At 43.8% G+C, this 16,385-nt stretch overlaps 1 protein-coding gene across 1 annotated transcript in view; it reads right to left on the bottom strand.

Moving 5' to 3' along the window:
• Window positions 1–11,478, bottom strand: part of HPSE (heparanase) — a 39,560-nt gene extending 28,082 nt beyond the window's left edge. Inside the window, exon 1 of the mRNA XM_517183.8 lies at window positions 10,857–11,478. Coding sequence (XP_517183.3) covers window positions 10,857–11,230 — 374 coding nt within the window. The 5' untranslated portion in view covers window positions 11,231–11,478. The remainder of the gene's footprint in view (window positions 1–10,856) is intronic.
• Window positions 11,479–16,385: the final 4,907 nt, after the last annotated feature.

Here is a 16,385-nt window from a genome sequence, read left to right as displayed (position 1 = left end):
TCAAATGACTTAGAATTATATAGTATTCTATTTCCCATCATTGACACCTCTAATTTGAACAATTCTAAATGCATATTCTGTCAAGCCAAAAATGCTCCAAATGGGTGCCTATCACGTGCTTAGAATGGTACCAAATGCTAGAAAATGGAATTAGAATGATCTATAATCCCTTCCCTCAAAAAGATGAGGATGTTCATAAATATTTACATGAGCAAAACTAAGAAAACAGAAGACCTGGGTAAGAGAAACACCTGTCATACATTTCTGAAGTATCAAACATGCAATGCTGGCCACACTGCTTCCTGGAATGCTCTGAAAATATATTAAACCAATGCTAGCAACTCTTGGAATGGCCTAATTAGTTTGTCTACATGTAGGTTTATTTCAAGTCAGGAAATTATTCCTGGAGCACTGATTGCCAATACTTCTCCTCTTCTTCTTCTTTTTTTTTTTTTTTTGAGACAGGATTTCATTCTCATCATCCAGGCTGGAGTACGATGGCGTGATCTCAGGCCATTGCAGCCTCCACCTCCTGGGCTCTAGCAATTCGCCCACTTCACCCTCCCAAAGTGTTGGGATTATAGGCGTGAGCCACCACACCTGGCCAAATTGCCAGTACCTCTTAATATCCTAGGAATTAAAGATCTGATCTAAAATTTAAAGTTTTAAGATGTGCTCATGCTTAATTAAATATGTATAATGCTATGTAAAATTTTCAAAGTATTTCTTTATGCTTAGGAAATAAACTAAAAGATAGAAATTGAACAAAATGTAAGTCTCTTGTGTTAAAACTTCAGTGATTCCTCCTCACCATATTTTTGTTTGTAACTTGGGAGTCCCTAAAAATATGGTGGGCTCTGACACTAGGAACCTCAGAATAAAGTGAGATTTTAAAATGTTATCAACCCGAATTCACCCTGACTGAAATACCTGACAGCCCCAAAGAGCTCTAGGAAGGATGGCATCTGCCATGGCATCCTCAAAACCACGGCTAAATAAATGGAAATGCTAATCTGAACTAAGTAAGGAAGAAGCAGCTATTTTCAGTTTGGTACAAACCCAAATAAAAATAAATTGTAGGGAGGGGAAAACAGAGGATGCACTATTGTTTAATGGGTACAGAGTTTCAGTTTGGGAAGACGAAAAAGTTCTGAGATAGATAGTGGTGATATTTGCACAACAATGCGAGTGTGGTGAATGCACCAAACTGCACACCTTAAAATGGCAAGATTTTATGTTTTGCGCATTTTGCCACAATAAAATAAATAAATAGTACTCATAGTGTAATTTTAACAATAAGAGAATATATATTTATATACAGGAGAGAATTATGCCAGGATGATAGCAATGGTCATTATGTGGTGAGCTAGATGGTAGACTTTTTCATTACTTTCCTGTATTTTACAAGTGTTCCATAACAAGCACGTTATATTTTAAATTCTACAACTTGGTGTGTGTGTGTGTGTGTGCGTGTTTTTTTTTTTTTTTTTGAGACAGGGTCTCTGTCATCCAGGCTGGAGTGCAGTGGCATGATCTCGGCTCACTGCCACCTCTGCCTCCTGGGTTCAAGCAATTCTCTTGCCTCAGCCTCCCTAGTAGCTGGGACTATAAGCACCCACCACCATGCCCAGCTAATTTTTGTATTTTTATTAGAGATGGGGTTTCACCATGTTGGCCAGGCTGGTCTTGAACTCCTGACCTCAGGTGATCCGCCCACCTCGGCCTCCCAAAGTGCTGGGATTACAGGCATGGCCACCACACCTGGCCGGTGCATCTGTTTTAATAGGTGAAAAAAGCAAGATTTACTTAAGGAGATAAAGCCATCTGTTAATTTATTCAACAAATATTTGTTGCAGGCTGACTCTGCCAGGCATTATGCTAGTTGCTGGAGATGAATGGTGAACAAAGCAGAGATAGTGGCTGTTCTCATACAATTTGTAGTTTAGTGATAGATACGAACAAGTAAATAGGCAATTCTTTAAAAATGCTATGGAAACATTCAGAGGGACTCCTAATCTAGACCTTGGGCTGAGGGTAGGGGGTTGGTTAGAGAAGGTTTTTCAGGGGAAATGGTTTCACTGCTAGACATTCAAAAAGAATAAACCTTATCTAGATTAAAGAGAGTGGGGTAGGATTGAAGAAAGCATTCCAGGTGAAGGGAAAAGTCTGTGCAAAGACCAGAGATAGAAGAGAAGCTGGCACCATTGACGAGCAGAAGGGTGTGGTTGGTGCCTAGAGATGGGGGCAGAGAGGCTGGGAGAGAACAGAATGGAGAGGCAAATAGGGCCACATCACGGAGGGCCCCCCGTAAGCCACATGTCCCGGAGTGCCAACTTTATATGAGGGCAACGGTGAGCCATGGAAGGATCTGAAGCAGCTGGAGTGACCTCACCAGACTAAGAACAAGACTCTGGTCATGTTAACGTAGACAAAACGTGATGGACTGAGGTAAGGTAACAGCTCAGAGATGGAGAGAGATGGATAAATTCAAGACACACTTAGAGGTAGAAATAATAGATTTGAGTTTTTAAAATAACTTTTTTTAAATGAGACAGGTTTCACCTTGTTGGCCAGGCTGGTCTTGAACTCCTGGCCTCAAATGATCCACCTGCCTCAGCCTCCCAAAGTGCTGGGATTATAGGCGTGAGCTATTGTACCTGGCCTAGATTTGATTATTAATTGGATGTTGAGGAGGAGTCAAGGATTACTCCTGGGAAGCTCCTTGGAAGATGGTAATATCATTTGCTGGATGAGGAACAGGTGATAGACTGAAGATGGGGAGGAACAGGGAGGAGAAGGGGCGCTAAGTTTTGTAGAATTTGAGATACCAATGGAACACCAAAAAATGTACTTCCATCCATCAGGCGCTTGGCCCTGTGTGTCTGGAACTCGAGAGACACATACAGGCCGGGAATATAGACAGGCGAGTCCTCAGTAGAAATGTCAGGGACTGGCAACCCCTAGCTCACAGGTCACAAGGTATGGACCTAAAACCAAGATGAGGAACTTCCTCAGAGAGAACCACTCCAGGCTGGCCCTGTTCCACTGCCTTCAGCCAGGCACTGATTCTGTTCCTTGGCATTTTGATTGGGTTTGATGATAGAGGAACCTCATTTAGATTCCTCTAGCTGTATTTGTAAGCAGTCGCGGCTGGGCAAGAGACTGGGAAGTGGGAGGAAACGAGCACCTGGAAAAGTTGCTGTGGCATCACATGACGGGCATCTGTGAGTGACCTGGGTCACAGCCTGGTCGTTAGAGGTACAAACTGTACCACCTTGGGTCACTCTCCATCACACTGCCCTGCCTTCATTTTCTTCATAGCATTCATCACTCTCTGAAATCAACTTCCTTTTTCATTTCCTTGGCTTACTCTCTATTGCAGCCCCCATCTCTGCTGCAAGCTCCCTGAGAGCAGGGACCTGACTGACTTATCAGAATCTACCCGATACCTAGATAAGTACTTGGCACACCACTGGTGTTTAATAAATACTTAAGTGAATGAATGAGCAAGGCCCACCTGATGTAAGGGTAAGTCGCTGCCAGACAAAGACTGTTTCCTGAACAAAATGAAAACCCAATACTGTTTGGGTTTACCACTTGGACACTGCCAAGTACAAGAAATCACATTTCAAAGTTTTGGTATTGAGGACCTTTTTGTTTGTCTCCTTTGCAATGAAATATTTTCTTGTTTTGAGAAAATAATATTGACGCCCTCTGACAAAAACTGGATTTAATATGGGTGCAAAACATGCCATAAAACTAAAACTGATCAAAGGTACAGTATTTCAATCATATACAAGAAAAATAAATGAAAAATAATCCCACCACCACAGTGACATGGAAATAACAGATGAACGCATAAAAGAAGCTTCAGCTATTCTATTTCTAGAGCAGTTTGTTAAGGAAAAAAAGGGGGCCTGCAGGTGTTTTTATTTTACCTTTTGTACAAAAATAAGTTACTTCTCTCTGACACAAAAGCAGAGGTGTGCTGGAGTCGGCTGTACCACGTTGTCGGCCTGTGAAAGCCAAATGTTAAATTTGGAGAGAATTTGTGAGCCAGTTGTTAAACTGTTGGCAGTTTGGAATTGGCCATGGAGGGAGTATTTACACCACAGAAATCAGCAAAAACCATCAACCAGTCTCCCCTCTTCCCAGAGAGCCAGTTGTTAAACAGTTTCCAGCACAGTACTGCATGAGCAGTAATTTAAGTAATTTCTGGAAGTGGGTGAGACCACCCAGGGGAATATGTGAAGTGAAAAGAAGGCCTAGGTCAGAAGTCTGAGGAACACCAATGTTTAAGACAAACTAGAGAGAGAGAGATGGAGAGGAATTGTTAGAGAACACCCCCCAACAAGAAAGGCGACAGACCTAAAGGGGTAAGAAAGTGCTTCCATTGTCAACCTTGCCAAATGCCTCCAAGAGACTGTATTAGTTTGTTAGGGCTGCGGTAGCACAGTACTGCAAACTAATTGGTTTGAACAACAGAAATGTATTGTCTTACAGTTTTGAAAAGCCGAAACGTTGAATTCAAGGTAGTGGCAGGGCCATACTCCCTCTCTAGGCGCAGGAAAGGATTTGTTCCAGGTCTTTCTCCTAAGTTCCCATAGCTTTTTGACTCCAACTCCATAACTCCTGTCATCACATGGTATTCTCCCTATGTGCGTGTCTGTCTCCAAATTTCTCCTTGTTATAAGGACATCAGTCATATCAGATGAGCAGCCCATCACATTCCAGTATGACCTCATCCTAACTAATAACGTCTGCAATGACCCTATTCCCAAATAAAGTCACATTCTGAGGTACTGGGGGTTAGGACTTCTAATATGGATTTTGGGGTAACCTCATTCAACCCATAACAAAGACCAAATAAGATAAAGTGTTTATTAGGTTTCCCAACAAAGGAAGGCCATTGATGATGTCGGAGAGATTGATTTTAGTGACACAATGATGGTGCCATCATGAGGGCAGAACAGGAAGAACAGGCTGCCGAGGGGAGGGAAGAAACGGGGTGGTTTCTGCAGAGGCACGTGTGCGAGGAGGTAATTGAGATGGGAAAGCCTTGGGGAAAGGCTTGAGGAAGAAGCCAGTAAAATGGGAGGAGTTGAAGATACAGGAGAGGGAAGAGGTGACTGATAGAGCGAAGTCCTTGGGGGTTGGGGAGGGGACGGGATTCAGGGCAGAAATGGAAGAAGCAGACTGAGATCAGAGAAAGGAGGAAAGCTGGACTTAGGCATGACATGTCTGCAGATTTGATGACAGGAGGAAAAGGAAAAGGAAGGAATTGCTCATTTTCTTTGGGAAGCAGAAGTATGGTCATGTGCTAAGAATGATAAGGTGAAGGTGGAGTCAGAGATTTTTAAAAAGTAGAGAATGTGAAAGGCAGAGAAATGGAGAGTTAAGGGTAACACTAAGGGCCAGGGAAGTCTGGAAGCTAAAAAATGTTTGGTGCAACATCAGTCTATGTGGCTGGGAGACTGTCCACTCCCTCCTCCCGCAAGAGCTCAATAGCCCAGCTATACAGGGTGGCCACTGAGACTGGAAATGAAGCATTAAAATGGCTTATTAATATACATTAAAATTAATAAGTAATATTTTTCCATTTCCAGGTTTTTGGGCCACCCTGTAGATTCCAAAGAGAGAAAATATGGTTGGACTAAACCAGGTTTAGTATTTTAGCAGGAAGAACAATGGAACAGGGATTTGGGGTTATTATTACAAGAGTGGTTCACATGATAAATTAAGAAGCTCAAATCAGATATGGAAGAAGTAGAGAGAGGAAGAAGCTGTTCAGTGGAGGTATTTAAAAATTGTTATGATGGGTGCTATGGAGTAGAAGGGCTGTGGTCTGGCTCTCAGAAAAAAAGGTGCTCTGCTTTTTAGTATTTGCCAATTTCCATGGTAAATATTCTCACCATGGCTGATTTCCAGATACCCACAGGATGTCACTGAATACAGAGTTGAGATGAAATGCATACATTTCATGAGCTGGATAAGCTGGTTCTGTTACAACTTGAGTGTAACATTATCTGTTATAAAAAAATGTGAGTGAAGAAACTGAGACAGTTTATCTAGGTGACTTGAAGTCATCTAGGATGATGGTGAGACTAGGAAGTGGAGAGGAAACTGTGAGATCAGTGCCAGTCTTCAGTTAATAAGGGGGAGTAAGTAAGAGGGGGACAGAGTGCCGTAAGCAGGAGCACTGGATGAGAGCCAGATGTGGAGATGAGGAAACACACACTGAGTCATGGCATCACCCGTAATGCACATCAGGCTAGTCTACACTGAGTGTGTAGGGAAGCTACCCGCCTTCTTTCACTCAATTTCAAAATAACCCACTGAAGCAAATGGCATTATTATCGTCATTTTACAAACAAGGAACCTGAACAAAAGGAGGTAATTTGCCCAAGGTAACAAGTCAAAAGGGATTTGAACTATAGCAGTATGGAGTTCAAACTAGTGGGCTGTCATCCAGAAGCCAGACTGGAGAACAGGAAAAGAACTGGACTATGGGAGAATATGCAGCCATTACTCAAAAGGGCTACAGGGAAGACAGTGTCATCAGAGAATAGCCAAGTTGTAGCTTGGACAAGGAGGTAGAGGAGATATTCTGTGAGGAGGACAGAGCAGGTAACCCTGCAAAGGGCTCCAGGGCACAGTGGACAGGGTTAGTGGGGAAGGCAATAATAAGAGCTCAATCAGAGGGACAGCACTTCCCAGGAGTTAGGAGACATGAGGTGTGTGATTGTCCGCAGCCCTTTGTTTCCCTTTGGCCGTGAATATTTCTGCCATCAATAGGCACATGGGGAGTCTGCACCTCTTTCCAACACTGGTTATCAAAATGTGTGTTTAACATTGATAAGTAATTTTCTAAATGTGAAAAGCAACTCTGTCTATGAAGATGCAAGAATCTAATATTGAAAGTTTTTATCAGTAAATATTTATTGAATTGGCAAAAATGGATAAACTTTGCTGAAGGAAAATAAGCAAATTGCAACGAAAAGCAAGCATGGTTGCATTATCACTGAGATTGCTGTTCGTACCACTTTTGCTCTGCAGTATTTAGGATTTCTACCACCGACTCAGCACTATACTTTTTTTTACCGTGCATTAGTGAACTATGCTTGTATATGTGTCTTAATTGAAATGCAGATCTGTACTGTCCACTACCATAGCACTAGCTACATGTGGCTACTGAACGCTTGAAATATAGTTAATCTGAGGCCGGGTGCAGTGGCTCATGCCTGTAATCCCAACACTTTGGGAGGCCGAGGTGGGCATATCACCTGAGGTCAGGAGTTTGAGATTAGCCTGGCCAACATGGTGAAACCCTGTCTCTACTAAAAATACACAATTAGCCAGGCATGGTGGTGCATGCCTCTAGTCCCAGCTACTTGGGAGACTGAGGCAGGAGAATAACTTGAACCCGGGAGGGGGAGGTTGCAGTGAGCCGAGGTAACGCCATTGTACTCTAGCTTTGGTGAAAAGAGCAAAATTGTCTCGGAAAAAAAAAAGAAAGAAAGAAATATAGTCTGAGAAGTGCTGTAAATAATACACGCCAGATTATAGAATAGACTTGGTTTGAGAAAAGGAATAATAAATACCTCATTAATATTTTTATATTGATTACCTGCTGAGAAAACATTTTGGATCTATTGAACTAAATAAAATTATTAAAATTAATTTCACTTGTTTCTTTTTACCTTTTTAATATGGCTACTAGAAAATTTAAAATTACATATGACCTTGCATATGAGGCCCACATTATGTTATATTTCCACTGGACAGTGTTGATTTAGGGCTGGGCTCTCTTTGGAGTTCTGCACACAGTTAGGCTTAGGAAGTACTTTGATTGGTTTCTTGATTAAGTCCCTCTGGGAAGATGACAAATTGAAAGATTTTTTTTTCAAATTTTAGATTGCTCTATCATTGGTATTTAAGTTTTGTGTGGAGTTGGGCTGTACACAATGTATTTGCCATCATGGAGACTAGAACCACGCCAGTGACTAAGTTTGCTTAGGCCTCTTTGAAGTACCTTAGATGAAGGTTTGGGCCCTGATACTGTTACTCTCATGTGAATGCTTCTTTTCATTATATCAATCTCTCAATTCCTTTCCAAACAATCTTTTTCTACCATATCCTACTCTCTTTCCTTTAAAAAATATAATCTGCTTTCCCTTTTTATGGGCACTATTATCTCATGTGATCAGAGTCTAGTTTCAAACTGTGGCCAAGTTACTTAACCTCCCTGAGCCTCACTTTCTTCATTTTTAAAATGGGGGTGACAAAACTAGTCACTCACAGTGTTGTAGCCAAGACTAAATGGATTAATACCTAGAAGGTGCTTAGAACAGGGCCAGGCAAATGACAAGAACTGAGGAAGTGTCAGCTGTTTGTGTCCTCCTCTCTTTCCTTATTCCTTCAGCTTTCGTCTGCTCAGCTCTTGCCATCCCGCCCACACCTCTTCACTTTTGAGGAACTGTAATAAATTAAACAACAGGCGTCTTACTCTCCTCTACTGTGGACCCCTACAAAGTTTAGTGTTGTCTTCTGAGATGGCTGGGCTGTTTGGGCCCTGTGCCTCTCCTGGGGAGATGGACCCTCACACTCTAATTTAGAAGCTAGGTCTTAGATGAGGAGAGGGGGTTCCTCCCTCTTTTAGGTCTTAGCAGATAACACTCTGGGTGTGCTTGTCGATGCGTCTGGGGAGCAGGTATGGCAGATGGCCTCTCCAAGCGAAGCGGGCTGGAACAGACAGCAGCCAGCCTCGGAGAGAAGCACGTATGGACAAGAATAAACTGTTTTGTAAACCAGAAAAAAAGTTTTATGTATCACATGTTATGCTCTCTTGGTATTTCATTATACTCCAGTCTTTAACAAAAAGGTGCAGAGGAGGGGAAAAAAGGGTGCTCTGGGAAATGAAGAGATGTATTTAAGAAGAATAAAGGTATCATCCTCACTAAATTGCAGATTGGAATTTCTACGTGTTAGGGGGGTGTTAGTCAATTGCGGGGAGCTTGACTGCTGGGTGATCAGGCTCAGATCCTGGAAGTCCCACTGTATGTTTTTTCTTTTGGACCTGTTACTCCAGGGGGGAACCCCCATCTGTCCTTTCTTGGGGAGAGGTTGGGGAATATGCTGGCTACAGCAATAGAAGAGGCCTCAGGTCCTCACATTTCAGTAAATGGACATCTACTTCATACCCATGTTCAGTAACTGCCCCCCCCACCCCACACCCTAGCAAGCTAAGACTGGGGTCCTGCGATCTGGAGCCCTGTGGTTCAGCATTTCTCTGGAACAATCTTCCTATCCCCCAACTAGTTGCTGCCTAGTATCAGCTTCCTATCCTTAAGGGGAAGGACAGAAAGTGAGGATTCTTCCCCACCAGAAAATTGTAGTGCCACAAGGAAAAGGAGAGTTTAACTATGATCCAAAGAAACAGAAAACCGGTGAATGGCTACCAAATGCTCACCATGTCCTAGAAAGAAACAATTCATTTGAAACGTCAAACACTTACTATGGGTCAAACACTGAGAAGCTCTTACCATATCATCAAATCCTCGGGCAATAATCCTTGAGGCAAGCTTGAGAAATTCCATTCTACAGCTGAAGAAATCAAGGTTGGTGTGGCCAAGAGACATAGAAAAACCAAGTCACTCATCTTTGCCAGAGCTGAGAGTCAAGCCAGGATGGTCTGTCCATCTCTTAACCAGTACACTACCCATTAAATTAGCGCTGGCAACTATAGTGTGGGCTCAGGGAGGACAGCATCTAGGTATTTGACACAGAGGTGAGATAATGGTGATCGGTCCCTCTATCTGGGCTGGTCAAGATGTGGCCATCTCTGGAGGCTCCCAGGGCCTAAATAAGAGGCGTAGAAGACCTGGGATTGTCCCTGTAGCTCCCCATCTTGGAGTCAGCCTGCATTCATGGGGCAGGAGCCCTGAACCTGCATCAGGTTCCTTCTTTCTCAGGTAAGAAAAAAACTTAGAGCTGATAAGGCAGCACCACATTTTGCAGCCCCATTTTGGAGAGACATCTTTTTATTAGGACTTTGTAAGTCACTGCAGTAGTCTCCTAGGTCTCATTTACTGAATATTTAGATTTTTATTCCTGTTCTGTGAAGCCCTTTTCATCTGCCTAAAAAAAAAAAAAAAAAGAAAAGAAAAAAAGAAAAGAAAAAAGAAAAAAAAAAAGAAAAGAAAAAGAAATCTTCCCAACACAGCCTTAAATACAGAAGGCCATGCACAATCTTACTTGTCCTACACTGCACAGCAAATCAAGCACTCACAGGCCTTCAGGTGCACCTGCCTGGTTTCCCTCTTCTTGGCTAGGCAAGTGGGCAGTTTCTTTTTCAAATTTCCACTTATACCTGACCTTAGGCGGTGCTTATTCAACACTTACAGAATGAATGAAACAAAAAGTCTCATTTAGAGTGGGCGCTAAACAATGTGTACACATGGACTTAGTGGAATAGTAGACACTGGAGACTCCAAAAGGTGGGAGGGTGGGAGAGGGATGAGGGATGAGAAATTACCTATTAGACACAATGTACACCATTCGGGTGACAGTTACACTAAGAGCCCAGATGCCACCACAATGCAATATACCCATGGAACAGAACTGCACTTGTAACCCCTAAATCTATTTTTTAAATGATACCCCCCAAAAAGCGGTTTGGGGTCAGAGAGTAAGGGAGGGAGAGGGAGAATGAGAGGCGGGAAGTGGGGTGGGGAGAGACAGGCGGGGAGGTTCCGGTGTGAAGTTGTTTCCGCGCAAAAGAAGGAGAGCGGCTGGCGGGGCAGACATAGGTGTCAGGAGGACAGGAAAGGGGACAGGACCAGGAGGCTGGCGCTTACCCCAGGAAGATGAGGAACCGCGGGTCCGTGGCCAGGTTGGCGTCAATGGTGACGGACAGGAACGAGGGGCTCACCAGGTGCAGCGGCTCCTGGGTGAAGAAGTCCAGGTCCACGACGTCCTGTGCTTGCGCAGGTCGGGGCAGGGCGCCAGGGGAGAGGGGACCCAGCGGCCCCAGGAGCAGCAGCATCAGCGGCGGCGGCAGCGCAGGCTTCGAGCGCAGCAGCATCTTGGGCTCACCTGGCTGCTCTCCCCGCCAGCTGCCGCGCAGCGGAGAGTCGAGAGCTCGAGCACTTCCTCCCGCCGAGCCCCAGCGCCCTTTTCTCCTTTCCTCCGCCCCGTTACGCCTCCTCACCCCTCCCACTGCGCCCTCCATCCCTCCCACTCCTCTTCTGCATCCCTCCCACTGCTCCCAATCCAACCCCGCCCCGCCTGCCCGGCTCTCTCCTACTTCCTTGCTCGCTTTCCCCTCGGTGGCGGTCACGTTCACTTACGAAATCACCCACACCCACTTGAAGGGTGCGGAGATGGCCGGGATCCAAGCGCCCGGGAGGCCTGGGGAGGAGCGCCCGGGGAGGAGCGCCCGGGGAGCAGCGCTGGGCATCCCGGACCAGGCTTCCTGACGCACGTGTTCTGCGCGCTCTCGTGGGAACCCAGCGTTTCCGACTTCCAGATCCCATTCTGATGGCGCCGGGTATCCCTCTGACCCTCGAGTAAAACCTCCAATGGAGTATTCATCCCTTCCTCTCCCATCTAGCTTATAAACACTTGCTTGTCACTTGAGCCAGCCAAAATCTGATTGTCCTCTGGCCAGGCAGTTTCTCAGGTATTTTACTTTTGCTTGAAAAAATCTGGCCTCAGCATACGCTAAACTGCAGCTGGAAAGAGATCAACCACCCAAAATTCTTTATCAACTTCTCATGAAGACAATATTTAGCAATCTTAAAGGGTTAGTTGCTCCAATGTCTGGAACTCAGGACCTGAAGCCCCCGTACAAAGTGTGGAGTATGGACTGCCCCTGAATTTGGAGCCTTTGCCAAATTTCTCCTCTGCGCATTTATCTTTCGCTGTTGGTCAGACTTTTCTTCAGCTTTTCCATGATGCTTACACTGATATATAATCATAGCAAGCATCGCACGCTTAGTGCCTACTGTATGCCTGATACAGGTGCTTTACTTGTGTTCTCTTCCCTTCTCACAACCCTGCCAAGTGCATACTGTCCTTGTTTTACACATGCGGACCCAAGCTCTGAGACAGTAACTGGGTGAAGTGTCAGAATCGGGATGTGAAGTGTCAGAATCGGGATGTGAATGCAGTTACAAAACCTCGAGCAGATGGCAGTGTGTTTCAGCTGAAATGTAACTTCCCTCAAGGAAGCTTTCTCTCAATCTCCAGGCAGCTCTCCATGGCACACTCTCATAGCATCCTCAATTTGTTAGATACTCTTGTAGCATCCTCAATTTGTTAGTATTGTGATGTTGCTCAACATTGGCTTCATCTACTAGATTATATGCTCCACCAAAACAGAGATTAAGTTTGTCTCACACGCTATGCTAGCCATAGCTCAGGCATGTGACCATGTTGGTGCTTAGAAGAGTCTAATAAATATTGGTTGAGTAAGCAAATAACACCAAAACCCTTAGATTTTTCCACTTGAGATTGTACCACCAATAAGGCAACAAATAAAAATAGATTATTTTGAAATGCATGTCTAATTTGCATAAATCAGGCCAGGCATGGTATGTGATGCCAGTGATGCCATCATGCCTGTGATGCCAGCATTTTGGGAGGCCAAGGTGGGAGGATTGCTTGAGCCAAGGAATTCAAGAACAGCCTGGGCAACATGATGAAACCCCATCTCTACAAAAAATACAAAAAATTAGCCAGGCGTGGTGGCCCGTGCCTGTGGTTCCAGCTACTGGGGAGGCTGAGGTGGGAGGTTTATTTGAGCCTGGGAGGTGGAGGTTGCAGTGACCCTTAATCACACCACTGCACTCCAGCCTGGGTGACAAAGTGAGACCCTCTCTTAAAATAATAATACTTATTATCATTATTTGCATAGATCTACCTATTCTTAAGCAACTTAAAAGCTAAGCTCATAGTGAGTTTTGCAACTAGAATCAGGTTCATATCCTACAATTACTGTATACATAAGAAAAAAAATTCACACATAAACACCACACTACCAGAAGAGTGTAATAATATGGTAGCAGACGTGGAGTTGGAAAAACAGAAGTTTCTTTTCCACATTTGTCATGACATTAATCTTACACCCCACCCCATGCCCCTGCCTCCTGTTGTGAGTCAACAGTCATACCAATTTCTTTCTTTCTTTCTTTTTTTTTTTTGAGACGGAGTCTCGCTCTGTCGCCTAGGCTGGAGTGCAGTGGCACCATCTCGGCTCACTGCAAGCTCTGCCTCCTGGATTCACGCCATTCTCCTGCCTCAGCCTCCCGAGTAGCTGGGACTACAGGGGCCTGCCAGCACCCCCGGCTAATTGTTTTGTATTTTTAGTAGAGATGGGATTTCACCATGTCTGTCAGGATGGTCTCAATCTCCTGACCTCGTGATCTGCCCGTCTCAGCCTCACAAAATGCTAGGATTGCAGGCATGAGCCACTGTGCCATGCCCAGTCATACCAATTTCTTTAACATGTTTGGGTGATTTGAAAAGTGGACCATTGCAAGTTTTCTAAATAGTGCATCCTTGTGGTCTACATGTGAGTTACTAATATGGAAACTGGGGGCCGGGTGTGATGGTTCACACCTGTAATCCCAGCACTTTGGGAGGCCAAGTCGGGTGGATCACTAGAGCCCAAGAGTTCAAGACCAGCCTGGGCAACATGGCGTAGCCAGGAGTGGTGGCACAGACCTATAATCCAAGCTACTCAGGAGGCTGATGCATAAGAATTGCATGGGAGGCAGAAATTGCAGTGAGCCAAGATCATGCCGCTGCACAATGGGAGACAGGGCAAGACCCCGTAAAAAAAAAAAGAAAAAAAAGAAAAAGAAAAGAAACTGGGAAAACAAAAACGAGGGGGCAGAGAAGCAATTTGCACACATGATGATCTGTTGGCTGAGATCTTGCTCCTGCTTCTAATTTGGTTTGATTTACAATGTCTGATAAGGATGTATGATATGGATACATAGGAAGGAGGAACATATAGGAATATTAATAGGAACTATCATTTCAGAGATATTTTATAATAAGACACCTTAATTTTTATAGCAAGTTACAGCTACATACATCCTAGCTAGAGCCCTTTTTCATACATCTTAGCCCTGCAGCTTGATGGGATGTACAATCTTGGGCCAGATCGTCAATTTCCAAGAGCCTCAATTTCTTCATCTATATAGTAGGGGTAATAATACATATTTCATAGGATTTTTTTTTTTTGAGACAGAGTCTCACTCTGTCACCCAGGTTGGAATACAGTGGTGTGATCTTGGCTCACTGAAACCTCCACCTCCACACTCAAGCAATCCTCCCACCTCAGCCTCCCAAGTAGCTGGGACCACAGGTGTGCCCCACCATGCCCTGTTAATTTTTTGCATTTTTGGTAGAGATGGGGTTCCTCCATGTTGCCCAGGCTGGTCTCAAATTCCTGAGCTCAGAGATCCACCCACTTATGCCTCCCAAAGTGCTGGGATTATAGGCATGAGCCACCATGCCTGGCCCATAGTCTTTTTTAAAAGAATTAATTGACAATAATGTAACACAGCTAGCTCCATCTGCAATGTGAGGTATGTGTTTAACAGATGAGAGATTTTTTTAAAAAAATTATTACCCCCACTTAATCTTTGCAATAACCTTGTAAAGTAGATTTACAGCTTTCTGATTCCAAGCCCAGAGTTTTTCCACTACCTCACGCAGATTTAGGGACTCACAAATTATGTGATGAAAATGATTTAGAAATAAAAAACTTTAAATGAACTAGAAAGTTTATGTGAACGCTTTATTAATTATAGGGCTGGGTGCAGTGGCTCACACCTGTAATCCCAGTGCTTTGGGAGGCTGAGGAGGGAGAATCACTTGGGCCCAGGAGTTTGAAACCAGCCAGGGCAACATAGCAAGATCCCATCTCTAAAAAAAAAAATGTTTTTTAATTAGCTGGATGTGGTGGCATGCACTTGTAGTACCAGCTACTTCACAGGCTAAGGTGGGAAGCTTGCTTGAGCCCAGGAGATAGAGACTACAGTGAGCCATGATCATGCCACTGCACTCCAGCCTGGGCAACAATGTGAGACTCTGTCTCAAAAAATATTAATAAATAAAAAATAAATGCATAAAAATACAAAAAATAATTATAATGTGATCTCATTTCCATGTGGTCTGTGGATTGATTTTCAGTACTGGCATTGGGTTTTTAGGGATTCACACAAGGTTTACCTGGTCAACAATTACAAACACTTGTAAAACAACAGACTGATTTCAGGATATTTTCAGAAAATGATAATCTTATCACTTGTCTGTTTAGAAAATTAAGACTTTTCTAATGCAGAAATCTCTGAATGTGGGCAAACTTTTAGGCATTTGTAGTTATCTCCAGGCAAATAAATAGTTACAAATGTGTTGTTTTGAGTTATTGGGTTATGACTTTCTAAAGTTAAGTTTTGCTTTTAATTATTTGCCAATCAAACTGTATTTCAAAGCAAGGAGAAATTAAGAGAAAATTTTTGCTGAATGGTGAAAGGAAGGAAGTTAACATCTATTGCATGCATGGTGTTCTACAACGTGCTTTCACATATTCGTTTATTCATCTATTCATTCAAGTAGTTATTGGGCGCCTACTATGTACCAAGCACTGAGCTAGGCAACTGTAAGCAGCAAGCAGGGATTGTTCCTGTGCTCTGAAGTCTTACTGGGGAAGTAGAAGGTATTTTAAAAATCACAGGATGGTGGTGGCTCACGCCTGTAATCTCACTGCTAAGGCAAGTGGATCACTTGACTCCAAGAGTTCAAGACCAGCGTTAGCAACGTAGTGAAACCCCATATCTTCCCAAAATACAAAAAATTAGCTGGCATGGTGGCATGTGCCTGTGGTCCCAGCTACTCAGGAGGCTAAGTCAGGAGTATTGCTTGAGCCCGAGAGGCAGAGTTTGCAGTGACCCAAGATTGCGCCATTGCACTCCAGCCTAGGCAACAGAGACAGACTCTGTTTCAAAATAATAATAATAATAATAATAATAATAGTAATAATGAATTTAAAAATATCACGCAAAAGTGAAATTGCAAGTGTGGTAGGTGCTTCAAAGGTGATCACGGTGCTTTACGTGTGTATGAGGTAGAATTTCGATTTGGGGAGAGGGGCCATTGAGGATGTGACACTTAAGATCTGAAAGATGAGTAGACAACTAGGTAGAGGGAAATCATTCAAGGCTAGGGGAATGGCCTGTGGAAAGGTCCTGTGGTGTGTGAGAGCATGGATAGTGAGGGGACTGAGAGAAGGCTGGGGTGTCTGGATTAGAGAGAGCAAGGGGACAGCTGAGGATGTAGGAACAAACATTGCTGAGCCTTGCAATATTTTTAGA

This window comes from Pan troglodytes, chromosome 3, assembly GCF_028858775.2.
Source record: "Pan troglodytes isolate AG18354 chromosome 3, NHGRI_mPanTro3-v2.0_pri, whole genome shotgun sequence".
Classification (NCBI taxonomy): Eukaryota; Metazoa; Chordata; class Mammalia; order Primates; family Hominidae; genus Pan; species Pan troglodytes.
Note: the sequence above shows the minus strand (reverse complement) of the source record. Positions and strands in the feature narration are given on the sequence as shown.